Genomic DNA, 13572 nt, shown 5'->3' on the forward strand with positions numbered 1-13572 from the left:
CTGGCACTCAGTGTCTGAGACAGGGTCCCCTCCCCATGTATCAAAACCTCACTGTCACTCACTTCTGTGCTCGCCCAGTCCACCAGCACAGCACATTGACACTTCTATTCTGCTGACCAAAGGTCTCCCCAGAGTGCAGGTCTTTGGTAAAGGAGAAGACACTTGGCCACAAGAGCTTTACTGCTCATGGTGATCATGGAAGGACCAGAGTGTACGGGCTTTGTGGCCATTCATCTACATCCTTTTGAGAAGGAGAAGGAAGGGTGAACATTTCCATAAGACAAGGGAGGATGTGCCATTACTGCTTATAAAGAAGATATTATTCCTGCAATTCAAAGACATGAGAAAAGCATCAGAATGGAATTTGAAGTTTAGCAAGACATATGAACTGATAATTTTTTAGCACAACAAAATACCTAAATGAACTATATGAATCTCCTTCAGACTGTTCTGGAGCTTTCCTTTCCTCATATGTGGATACTCGATACATTGCTTTTGGAGCATATCTAAAATTTGTAGCATAAGTCAAATCATTGAAACTGAATATTTTAAAAAATATATAAATATATAAAACTATATAAATGGTGATTGATATTTGCTGTCATATTTTCATGAAAACATGAACATAGAGGAATAAAAAAGAAGACATTTCTCAGTTAAAACAGGTAATAAGAAGAATAAAAAGTGATAACTAGAGAATCAGACACATCTAAAAAAAGTCATCTGTCAATCCGTTTAGGCCTAAAAAACAGATTTTCTTTCTCATAGTTTTATCATTCCTTATGAAGATACATTGAGGCTGAAATTGCTGGACATAAAAACTTCTTGCACAGTCTGCTAAGTTTATGGCACATTAAATTTGTCTTTGTTCCATAACCACTGATTTTGAGAACAAAGTGAGAAATTAAGACTGCTATAACTTATGTTCCATTACAGGGGTGGTACAATACCTCTTTTTCAGTGAAGTAGACTATTGACTTGGTTGCCTGTGCATCTAAATACAGTGCTTAAATCACCAGAAAAATCATAATCATATTGATGTTCTGATATTTGTAATTGCTTGTAGCTAGTATTTCAGATACAAATACTGCTATACTCAGTATATTTGAATATTATATATTATATATATATTATATATTTGAAAAGTTGTTCTTGGCACTTTTTTGTGAGGCTACTGTGAAGCTGATCACAGTGTCAGAGATGCATAAATGGAGTGAGTAAATAATTGTTAAAAATACATAAAGTACACATAAAGGGCTTCCTAGAGCAGTGTTTTTTCAGGCATGAGTTTACTGTGATTTCTACTTGACAGATATGGAGCTTGGCCATTGAGGGGTAAAGTAGCTCCCTCAAATACACTGCCCACACATTTTGCTCTTAACACCGAGGAATTCAGCATTCATTTTCCTCTCCTCTAGGGATGAACTTTGCTATCTCCAGCTCCTGGGAAAGTTCAGTTTCCCACAGCCAGCAGCCCCCCCACTGGTACTCCCCACTTTGTTCCCAAGATGTGTTTGAGGAGGCTTTGATCAATGGCTGAGAAGCAATCTCTCAGATAGCCAGGGACCCTCTGAAAGGTTTTGGCTGTCAGACCAGAGACGTTAAATCAGGCAGCTGTCAATGTGGAGCCCACGCAGGCCCTGAAGCACTGGTATAATGGTCTCAGGCAACCCAGAAGGCTTTTTAGTGTGATAGTTAAGGCTTTTAAAGGTGTGTGGCAGTTAATAAGCCAGCCAAGGAGCCAAAAGGTTGGAGTCTTTAGAGTTCTAGTTTCATGCTGTGTTTACTGAATCATGCTGTCTTCTGAGTTATTGGCTCCTATTTCTTCTCTGACATCACGGTATCTACGATCTTTTAAGACTATTTCACAATGGAATTCATCGGGTTGAATAAATTCCATTACTTGAAAGCTAATATGAGAATCATTCACATAACTGAAGTGCAACTGCACAAATGTCCAGCTGATCTAAAGAATACGGACTCTGTCAAACACTTTCACTCAGAGGTAAATGCAGGTTGACCCAAGAGTTTTAATAAACTTCCCTGACACTGAAAGACTTGACCTGGAGGCTTTGTCACTTGTGATTTGCTATTTTATTTGAAGATTTACCAGTGTTTATTTTTAGCAGAGATGTTTATCTAAAGATATTTGTAACCAAAAATTAATTCTGTTGAAATAAATAAGGGACTGCTTCACTTATTTCTGACAAAACTTGTATGTTGCTAATTTTGTTCACATTGATCAGAAATTTGAAGTGGAAAAAAATATAAAGATCCAAAATAATTTGGAAATTCCTGGGATCCATGACAGATACCTGAGTCCAGCACAAATGTGATTTATCTATCAAGTCCACAGAGCCCAAAAGGCTGAATTGCACGATTAAGAAGTTTCATATATTTATTCCCTCTCCCTTCATTTTGCAGGCTTAGCATCCCACCTGAAAATATGTGTGTCCACATGCTGCATCCAAATTGGAGGGGAACGGAGAGACAACTTAGTACAAGATTAAATAAAGAATTATAATATTTTGTACACAAAACCTTTGAATGTAAGGAAATTGGTAGCAAGAAAGCCAAGTAGAGAGAGCTTTGAATGCTGCTGTCTCCACTGATAAATATTCTCACAGAACAATTTTATGTTAAGCTGTGTGTTATAAAGTACAATGTTTACAGCAGATACAGTTAATATACATTGCAGCTCATGAAGTAAATAGGATGGGCAGAGAAAGGAGAGTAAGAGGTGTCTCCTTACCAAATTTTTAAATTACAACATCATCAGAGTTGCATTGCACCAAAAGTTACATCTTTAATGGTAGTGATTACCCAGAAACCAAAATCCAACCACTGCACATAGCTCAAATGCCAGCCTCTGTAGTGCTTAGCCCAGATGCTGCAAAAAAGTGACTGCAGTGAGCTGTAGCCAAAGACGACATGTGGCTGCTCGTATTCTAGTACATAAACATTTATATTCCAAACTGGTGCACATAAAGGCTCATGTGGTAGAAAACAGCTCTTCCAGCAGATGAGTTACACTGAGCATCTGGCTGATAAAGCAGAAGGTCTGCTCTGTGCTTCCAAGTGTCAGACTGGCACTTGTGAGCTCCAGGGAGAGCACACCAGAGCACAGGACAGGGTACTGCCAATTCCAAATAGAATGGGCTCACAAGCATACAGAACAATAAAATTCCACTAAAATCTTAAAATCTAATGCAGATTTTTTTTTTTTTTTTTTTTTTTTTTTTTTTTTTTTTTTTTTTTTACAAAGAACTTTAGAGGCATTTGATGCTCTGGACTACTATTGGGTATTTAAGTCACAGACTTTTTGTACATTTCTTAATTAGACATTTGGCACCTACCATTTTCAGAGATAATTCATGAGCAAGTAGCCACTATTATGAAGACAGTCCTTGGTAAGCCAGACGACATTTTTTCCCTAGTGAGCACAACGTGAAGTGTCTCATACAAGCCATGAGATGAATGGAAGTGTAGGGACTGAGGTCATTATTAACTTTCAGAAAGAAGGTTTCAATCTCTGCTAGTAACTGTGAGACTAATTGAAACAAATACCTCTGCTGAACACACTAAGATCTGTAAATTTGTGACGGCTGACAAGTATACTCTAGGTCTGTCAAACTGTACTTTCAAATTAGTCTACTTCAAAACTTTTTGAAATGCTTCAAGTATCTTTACTAACACTCAAAGGAAATATATGATGAATGTAAGAATTATTTATTGCGCATTGGTAAAATATTTTCACATAGCCTTGTTTGAAATACGGAAGAGTTCCCTCTAAGTCCCTAACAAATTAATGCCAAATGAATGAATAATGACAAAATTCTTCCTTTGCAAGGGCTGTTTTTTTTGTTATTCTTCAGACATCTAAAACTGATAAAACAATTGATCTGAGGCACAACTGGAAAACAAGAGCTCAACTTTTAAAAAGGGAAATTTGAGCTATGCATTGCATAGCTCAAGTGCATTGCACGTCTTCTGAAGCCTAAGAGAGAAAAAGAAGGTTTACAGAAATCTGTCTATTGACAGCACACTAGGTATCTAGATTCTAGGTTTATTTGCTTCAGCTTCATTATGCTGTTGCCTGTTGTTTAGTTTATTAAGACAAACAAGTCACACGAGTTTTTTAACATAGGGGAATGTTTATTTTCAGTTTAAATTACTACTATCTGATTTTCTTGTAAGATTTAGAATCTCCATGTACTTTTTTCTATTTTACTGGCATTTCTATGCCCAAAATTCAGCAGGTTTATATGCTTGAGGCACAACCTATTCAACTGCCATCACTATGTCTATCTGAAAAGACAAGTTGTTGGTACTTTGTATGTACAACCTCTGCATGTCCACAACACTGGTGTTCAAACCCTGCTTTCTGCAGAGGGGTCTGCAAAAGCTTTCAGCACTATGGGAATGTCTCATGCACTGATGCCCAGTAGAGCATCCCCTGTTTGATATTCAGAGTCACAGAGGGATACAGCTCAAATGGTTTAGTATTGATTCATGTTAGCCAAGGAAACCTTTAACTGATCTATATTTTTCTTCTAGGCTGTCTTCTGCTGGGTCAGAAATTCTGCATCTGGAAAGATCTTGCTAAGATTGCATGCTGTGAAGCCCTAAGACTTGTACAGACAGTCATCAAATCTTAAGGAAAAGCAACTGCACCGACTGCTGGTCAAATGAAAAATCTTCCTTGCTGTCCTGGGGCTCCACATGGGGGTTGAAAAGCATATTTAAGCTCTTCACCTACAAGAACAAGCTTTGGAGGATTGCTGTCAGGGGCAAAATACTCTTGCATTAGTGTCATTTCCACTCATGTTCAGTTTGGGGTTTTCCCTTCCTGTTCTGGTCTCTATTAATCTTGAATCTGCACTTACTCATTGCAATACAAACATAGAGGTTCAGTGTAGAAATGAATGTGATCACAACAAACTGAAGACCAATCTGAACTGAACTGAACAATCCTATTGTCTCTGTGAGATAGGTGACAGCCAGTTCAGAGAAAGATGATCTGAGCTAAAATATTATTCCTTGTAGCATGAAAGCCTCTGTTTCATAATAGTCAATGTTCCAGAGATATAAACTAAGAGGATTATGTTGTCATTGTCCCTTGTCATGCTTTAGAACAGGTGGAAAAGTTAAGTAAGAATGGAATGGAGGTTCAAAAATCTCTGTTTTGGATCATCACAGAGGTATTTTAACTCTTTGCAATGAATTAAAATTTTTTCATCTCTTTAATAGTCAAATGTCTATGTCCCCTGTAAGTACAAGATTTCAATTTGTACTAAATAATTTCTAATCAAGACATTGATTATTTTAGAAACTACACTTGAAAGGCAGAAGTGAAATACAGAAATGCACATCTCTATTAGACATAGGTCAGAGGCTGTGCAAACAGCAGAGCCAAAAAGGTAAAAGCCATCCATGTGTGGGACACTGAAATACGTTTCTCATACCTTCTTTCTTACCAAGTAGGTCCCAATTGCAGTGAAAAAAAGAACAAACCCAAATGTATAGTGTGTTCCTAGAATATAATGCATACAAACATTTAAGAAAAGTTTAATCATTCTGAAAACTTTAACTTTGGTACTCAAAATTACATTGAGGTATTTCAGCTTTTGCACAAGTTAGTGCATATCCTGCAAAATGCACATGATACACCCAACTTTCATCTTCATTGTTAAGGAAAAATTTGCAGGAGTAGAAAAATTACTTATACGGTGAAAATTATTGATACAGTGAAAAATATTTGATTCTCTACTAATTCAATTCTGCCCTTCTAAATCTCAATTACTTTCATAAAATTTATAATTTTTCTTTTGTTTTTTAAAACTCTAATTAAATGAGAAAATGTTCAAACACAAATCTGAAATGCTTCAGACAATCAATAAATGAGCTTTATCACCTCTGAAACTAATTTCCATTAAACTTTCTGTGAGACTCACAAATGCAACATACTGTTATACAATGGTTCCATCAAATCATAACTGAAATAGAAATTTATCTGAATACATTATCATATTTCAACTCATGCACATAGAAGATGGGTAGTGTGATAAGGGAACCAGTCTTTGAGCTGTAACACTGTCAGATTTATTTTCTTATGATCATTCTTTGTCTCATTTGCAAAAGGGAAGAAAAATGTCTCAGAAAGTGTCTGAAAAATTCCCAATAAATATAAAAAGTGTGGAGATGCCTATTTAAAGCACCAGTATGTGTCCACAGACATTTTTATTCATTATTACTTTAATTTACATTTTCTCTGACATACAGCCAGGTAAGATAAAAGACTCATGAAAAATCCTTCCAGTTTTCTGGAAAAGCCTAGGAGCTTCCCAACACAGAGCGCTATAAAAATTTTTAGAGTAATAATCAACAAAAATAAAAATATTATTAACATTTAAATTTAGTGCAGGAGCATCTTCTGTGCAGCAAAAGGATTATCTAGGTATTTTTAAATGGATGTTTTTAAAACTAGGAGAGATCTATCAATGGACAGATGAGAAAGAACGACCACATGTTGAGTCCATGCTTGATAGTCTGTACAAGTTATTGTGAAGTACCACTTATACTAGGACTGCCACAGAGCTGTTGGTTTGAAAGGTTAATGACTGCAGCAATCACAATTTCAATTTACAAGCAATGGGATGACAGGAAGCCAAATACAAATTGGAAATGTCCCACTGTGGTGACAGCTGAGCAACAATTCATCAACAACAGCACAGGAATATTGTAAAGCCAGAGTGCTGGGGACAACCTTTTCAGCCTGAGAAGGGCTTAGGACTTATATTAAGCTCATTTTTCAAGGATAGTATAGAACCTTAAAAATGGCTAAGTTACTTAATAAAGACATAAGTTCCCCCTTGATCATTTTCCATACAATAGTTGTTATGTTATCTGAAGGTGCTTATCCCATCTCCTTACATTTTCTTTAGTGTATATCCCCTTTCATTTTAAATGTTGACTTTGAGTTCTACCAAAACACCCACTGTCCCAAAGGCATTTCAATCATCTTTGAGCATTTCCTGCAATTATACTCTAGGTCTTGCTTACTCAGAGCATAAGCTCTACTACAATGTGATCTGAGACTTACTAAAACTTTCACACAAAGATGGTCTGTGAGACCCTGTGCTCCTTCTGCCTAGATTTTGCATGTATTTTGTGTTCAGTGGAAAATCAAATTGATGATAATAAATAAAACTTTGTAATCACCAATACTACAGAAAAACAGGCGCATTTTTATTGCATTCTTATCTGAAGTCAGTCAGAACTATGCATAAGCAATTTGAAGTCAGAAATAACAAATAACTGGAGGTAAGTTCTGTTCATCCCTTTCTCAGAAGAGACATCCTAAAACTCAACAGGATTCAGATAAATAAGCAGGCTGGAGTGAGAATCTATAAACAAAAGCTTTTCAATTAGTACTAATGTGCTGTAGGATGCTGCTAGTTTCATCTAACAGGACCACAACATCAGCAGAATGACAATAATTTATGCTTTAATTTATCTTGTTCTATATTAAATTATCAGGTGAAAAAGCATAAAGCACAGAAGTAGGATCTGCACAAGATTTTGATGACATCATGTTAAATATGTATGTGCCTGTGTCTTTCATTAAATCTTTTCAGTAGTTTCCTTCTTAGTGGAATGATGAAACAGGATATCACAGACTCAGAGAATGGCTGGGATTGGAAGGGATCTCTGGAGATATCTGGTTGCACACTCCTGCGTATGCAGGCCCACCTGGAGAGGACCCCCAGGACCATGTCCAGAGAACTAACTTTTGGATATCTTCAAGCAGGAAGATGACACAAACCCAGTAGGCAATCTGGGCTGGTGGTCAGTCACCCTTATAGCAAAGAAGTGTTTCCTGATGTACAGAGGGAACATCCTGTGTTTCACTTTGTGCCTACTGCCTCTGCTCCAGGCACTGGGCCCTACTGAAAAGAGCCTGGCTCTATCTTTACACCCTCCCTTCAGATATTTCTATATGCTGGTAAGGTCCCTGCTGAGCTTTCTCTTCTCCAGACTGATCAGTCTCAGCTCCCCCAGACTTTCCCCACAGGAGAGGTGCTCCAGTCCCTTAAACATGTTTGTGATCCTTTTCTGGACTGTCTCCAGTATATCCATACTTTTGTTTTACTGGAGAGCCCAGAAGAGGCCACAGCACTTCAGATGTGGCCTCACCAGTGCTGAGTGAAGGGCTGGTGTGGCCTCCCAGGGCTCCCTCGACCTGCTGGAAATGCCTTACCTAAAGCAGAACTGCCTTTTCTGCACAGACAGACATTTGCTGGCTCATGCCCAACAAAGCAAAGTCAGGGTCCAGCTGGGTGGCACCCAGGAGATGTCGGTACACGAAGCAGACATGTGAAGCACACAGCATTATCTGTGCTTGGAAATACTGGCAGGATAGCACCAAGCAGGATGACAATGTGAAAAGGCAGGTGGCCTGTGGCAGGCAGAAGAGGATGATGAGCACTGTTAAGGGGGGAATGGTCCAAGCACAGACCATGGGAGACATTGCAATGCCATTGTGGACCAGTACCCACCAAAGCTACTCAAGGTGTACACGAAAAAAGGTAGATATGTGACAGGAAAGGTAAACTAATCAGCATAGACAAGGTGCTCAGAGAGCTGAGGTAGACTTGTCCTACCAGTTCTCTGAAGTGATTACAGAACTGTGATCTAGCACAATATATTGCAGTAGAAACTGTTAATATGAGAAATAAAACGAACTCCAACTCAATAAAAAGCTTGAAATCATCCATTTCTGAAATCTAATGCCTGAGCTAAAAAATATGACTCTAAACTGATTTATCTTTGTAACAGTCACTAGCCCTGGGCATGCTTTACAGCATTTTAGATCATAATTGATAACTTTGCAATGATATTACCCAAGAAACTGCTGAAGTTCATGCCCATTAACTCTGTCTAGTCAAAGATATGTCATACATGCATATCTTGAATGATCATGTACTTATAAGGAAATGAAACATATGGATAAAAATGTCTTACCATGTCCTACCATGTAAGTTCCAAGTAGAACTTACATCTTGGAACAGAAAGGAATATGAAGAGCTAGAATTTCTCTTTTCAGAAAAAGCCAGAAAAAGGTATCAATTAAAATACTTCCTTATAATCTGTTCTCTTTTTCCATACTTCATTTTATGCAAAGCAATATCAAGGTTCTTAGTTTCTGAAACTCTAAAAATAATTATTCTTGGATAAACAGACAGAAGGCTTATTTTATCTTCTATACTTTGTACTTTTTTGCTTTAGATAATTAGGGACATTAGATCATGATTTGCAATGCCTGGAGAATATTGTCATTAGCAGGGGAATGTTCTCTGGAACCCTGAGGAAACGAAAAGCTTTTAAGAGCAATCACTGTTAATCACCAGCATGCCAACATTATATACTTTCTGGAACTGATAATGATACAGACAGGACACATTAAGTGATTCTGTCTTGCTTGCACTGTAAGCTTTTGATAAAAAAAATGTGTTTAAAACATCGCTTTGCATGTCTTGCTTTCTTTACAGAATGCAGGAGAGCAAAGAACTCTGCAAGATTTATACTTCTTTTACAAGCTATTGAAGATATCCTCCCTGATTCCATAAGGGAGCTTCATTGTGCTTTTATTAACTCATCTGAGTAGTAAATGCCATGGGCAAGAGATTGTCTCTTTTCACCCAAGAAGTGTGAAAGAAAAATTAGACTTCAAGGTGATAAATGCAATTAATCTTTAGTGTCAGCTTAGCAGGAGACATAGCATCTGTACAGTTGCAATACTTACAGATGAAATTATAGATTAAATTAGACATTGATTATTAAAATTTTGCTATTATTAATTTTTAATAGAATATTTTAAAATATTTTAAATGTTAATGGCATTCAATATTCCACATATTTTTTAATGAGATAAAGGATAGTAAAATAAATAGAGAAAAAGTATATTTTTTTAAAAAACAGAGTTCAATACTAGTTACTAACATCTTTTTGAGTTTTATTTCTTTGCTGTACTTGTCTTACATGCCTCACATGTCAAAGCCAAGCCCAGCACTACAGGGCAGCTGTACACTGGAAAGTGAGTCAGACTACACCCATGTACTGGGGTCCAAATTTGGGACCCCTGATAAATAAAACATTGGACCTGCCACTACATCACACATTTTCAGAAAAAAAAAAAAATCACAATTACTCCTAGTAAAGGGATCTAAGAAGTTTACATATTTCTAGAACTAGTGAGAACTGATGAAGTTATCTACAGCTGTTCACCAAATTTAAAAAGTCATCTAGTGCAGTTGAAATCAATTACTTCCTGGGAATACAAAAATCAAAATCTTTCTTCTTATTGACCAAGTTTTTCAGGACTCTTCCATTATTGCATCCTTAGATAAACAACCTCAACACAAATTTCAATTTGTCTTACTATATAATTTGTACTTATTCTACTAAGAATAAATAACTAACTTCTCCTACTAAGTTATAATTATTCTCTCCTTGAAGCTTTCTCTTTTGTCTGCATTTTTTGTTCATTAAATAGTTTAATGACTTTAGACCAATTGTTTCAGAGTGATTGTTTCCTCATCTGATCCGATATGCAGTATTTAGCTACTGAATCTCATGAGCTGCACTGCTAGTCACTTACACAGCTGAGACTGCAGTGGCACATCCCATAAACAGATTGCAAATTCAGAAAGGAAGTGCTTACATTCTTGAAACCTCTATATAAGATCTGAAGTTCCTTCTTTGTGAATTTACTCTGTGCTTCCAGCAGTTCAAGAGCTTCAGGTCTATGTCGTACTGTGGCCATTTCCATTTCATCTTCTACAGTGTCTGCAGAATACAAGAGACACAGAAGGAAAGCTCAACAAGAGATACTGGAAATAAAAATACTTAACCCTTTCAAAAAGACAGAGAAGAAAAAAGGGAAGAGGGAAGGAAAAGGAGAAGGAGAAGGAGAAGGAGAAGGAGAAGGAGAAGGAGAAGGAGAAGGAGAAGGAGAAGGAGAAGGAGAAGGAGAAGGAGAAGGAGAAGGAGAAGGAGAAGGAGAAGGAGAAGGAGAAGGAAAAGGAAAAGGAAAAGGAAAAGGAAAAGGAAAAGGAAAAGGAAAAGGAAAAGGAAAAGGAAAAGGAAAAGACATTCTCTTAAAGGCTTGTTTTGCAGCTTTAATGACATATGATGAGTTCACTTTGAACTCATAGGAAAAGGGTGTCCATCATCTGCTTCTGTGGCTGCAAAGAACAGTGAACAGCAGTGATGATCCAGTAGCCTGCATATTATCTCATGAGTAGTAATAGCAATAAACTGGAAAGCCAACATTCTGCAAGAGCATGCATGATACATTCAGTATGACTTTTCTGTTTATACAACTCTGTGACCAAAGGAAACAATTTTATAAAACTTTAGTGACTCCAGAAAACTGAAAATTTTCCTTCAGTTAATATGATAGATGTGAATTGATTGTATCAGGCTGGGATTTTTATTGTGAAGTTGTCCTCTGGAATGCTGATGTTGGACATTCAGCAGCAGGTCTTACTTTGAGTATTGTACAACTGACCCTTTAGGAGAAATATTATTTAGGGTGAGCAGCCTAAGTGGGGAACATCATAGTTTTTATGATCTCTTATTTAGGTAAGTAAGAATGTGGATATACACATTCAAGGTTTACACTTCATTGTAGACCAAAAACTATGAGAATTAGGAATGCATTTTTTCCTAGGTAGAGTTTTATATGCGACAGTTCAATGAAACAGCTAAAGGAACCTACAATAGCGTGCCAGTCACTTGTCATCAAAAATACGAATGTGTGTGTCCATTTATAAGTACTGACAGCCTTAAACGTAACTTATGTAGTAGTCCAGATTAATTTAATGAAATTACTGCCTTATTTTCATTTAAGAGTTATAGGAATTATAGAAATACAACATTACAAATGCCTAATTTTCACTTATAGAATTCTGAAGATACATATTTTATTTAATTAGATTCTGGGACTCTTTATTCTTAGAATAAAGTTTATTTGGTTCAATATTCACAAACACATAGAATAGATTAAAGTAGTATTATGCCTACAGTTTCATATATTTTTGTTCTGCTATAATGCAGAAATAATGGCTTTCAGCTGCTTGGGAGAAATTTGGCATCAGAGGATACAGTTCAGCTAAACAAAAAATAAACAACCTTTAAAGAGATTTTAAATAATAGATAGACTATTTGGAAAAATCCTCACAAAAATTAGGGCTTTGTCCTTTCTCCTGTGAAAAATATGTTGCTGCTAGCACTCTTCTCAGGAGGATGATCTCAGTGTGATTCAGATGATTTTTTTTTTTTTTTTTGGTTAACTGCAACTCAACACTGACTAAATTGGCAAAAAAAAAAATCAACCTGAGAATAAATATTGTTGAAAGCTCACTTGTATTTTATATTCGAAGTTTTACATGGGATTTAAATGGGCTTTGGTTTTAGACAAAAAAAGACTTAACTTGAAATCAGTTTTCTAAGTGCCCATTTGTAAAACATCTGGCTACCTAGAGAGACATCTACAAGCTTTTCTGGAAGCTAAATGAATACATATAATAAATGTGAGCCTAGAGATAAAGACCAGACAGTGTGCCGAGCACAATATTTGGTATATCCTTAGCAGTAAACATTTTTATTGCATTTAAGTGATTCAGTAAGCATGTAGAAGACTGCAATAGGTGGACAATGTTAATTTAAAGGGTCAGTATAACATTCTTTACACTCGACTTCTCTAGTCTCTTATAGATAGACATAATAAAAATGCAAGATCATCATAAACTTCCTCAAAATCAACTAAGTGTGACAACTAAAATGCTATAGCATTCATGAATCATTTGCAGGTTTTAATTTTTTTTCTTCACACTTCTAGCTACCAGACTGGAAAACAAAATTCTATACTTTAAAATATGCAGAAAAGTGTGTGAAAATCTATTTTTACTCGTTCTATTTTTATATGTTTCTAAACAATAATGATTTCTGTGGCATTAGGTATTTCAGTTCTTTGGTTTATTCAACCTAGATAAGTTAGGAATACATTTTTTCTTTCATAGAAATAAAAATTCATATCAACTGAAAACCAGAAACAAATTCACAATCCCTCATTAATGTACTAAACAAAATATTCTTACTGATTTCATTAACTAGTAGATTTCTTATAGCTAAATAGTAAAGATATTTTTTAATATAAATATCATAGGAGATATGCTTTGAACCTTTCATTATTAATGAAAGATGGTAAAAACACTGCAAAAAACAAATGTACTCTTCAAATAATTCATATCTGTAAAAAATTGTGCACATGCATTTCCTTGCACAAACTCCACATTATAGCTTCCCTAACTATTTAGTATGTTTTTCTTTTTCAAAACCATTGAGTGTAGTCCTACCCTAGTGTACTTGCTCATGCACATATCTAGGGAATGACAGTTTTAAATTTAGACTTCCTAGACTAGAGCACACAATGAAATGTTCTTTTACATGCTCTTTTCAATAGAAATGCTGAAATATTTTCAATACGAATGCTGAAACAAGATTATA

The 13572-nt window shown here is 36.1% G+C and overlaps 1 protein-coding gene across 8 annotated transcripts in view; it reads right to left on the bottom strand.

Annotated features, from left to right (window-relative positions):
• KCNIP4 (potassium voltage-gated channel interacting protein 4) overlaps positions 1 to 13572 on the bottom strand; it is a 382078-nt gene that overhangs the window by 29354 nt on the left and 339152 nt on the right. For all 8 annotated transcript variants that reach the window (XM_030270842.4, XM_030270835.4, XM_030270837.4 and 5 more), the window contains one exon: positions 10724 to 10848. In XM_030270842.4, coding sequence (XP_030126702.1) covers positions 10724 to 10848 — 125 coding nt within the window. The remainder of the gene's footprint in view (positions 1 to 10723; positions 10849 to 13572) is intronic.

The sequence above is a fragment of the Taeniopygia guttata genome, chromosome 4, assembly GCF_048771995.1.
Source record: "Taeniopygia guttata chromosome 4, bTaeGut7.mat, whole genome shotgun sequence".
Taxonomy (NCBI): domain Eukaryota; kingdom Metazoa; phylum Chordata; class Aves; order Passeriformes; family Estrildidae; genus Taeniopygia; species Taeniopygia guttata.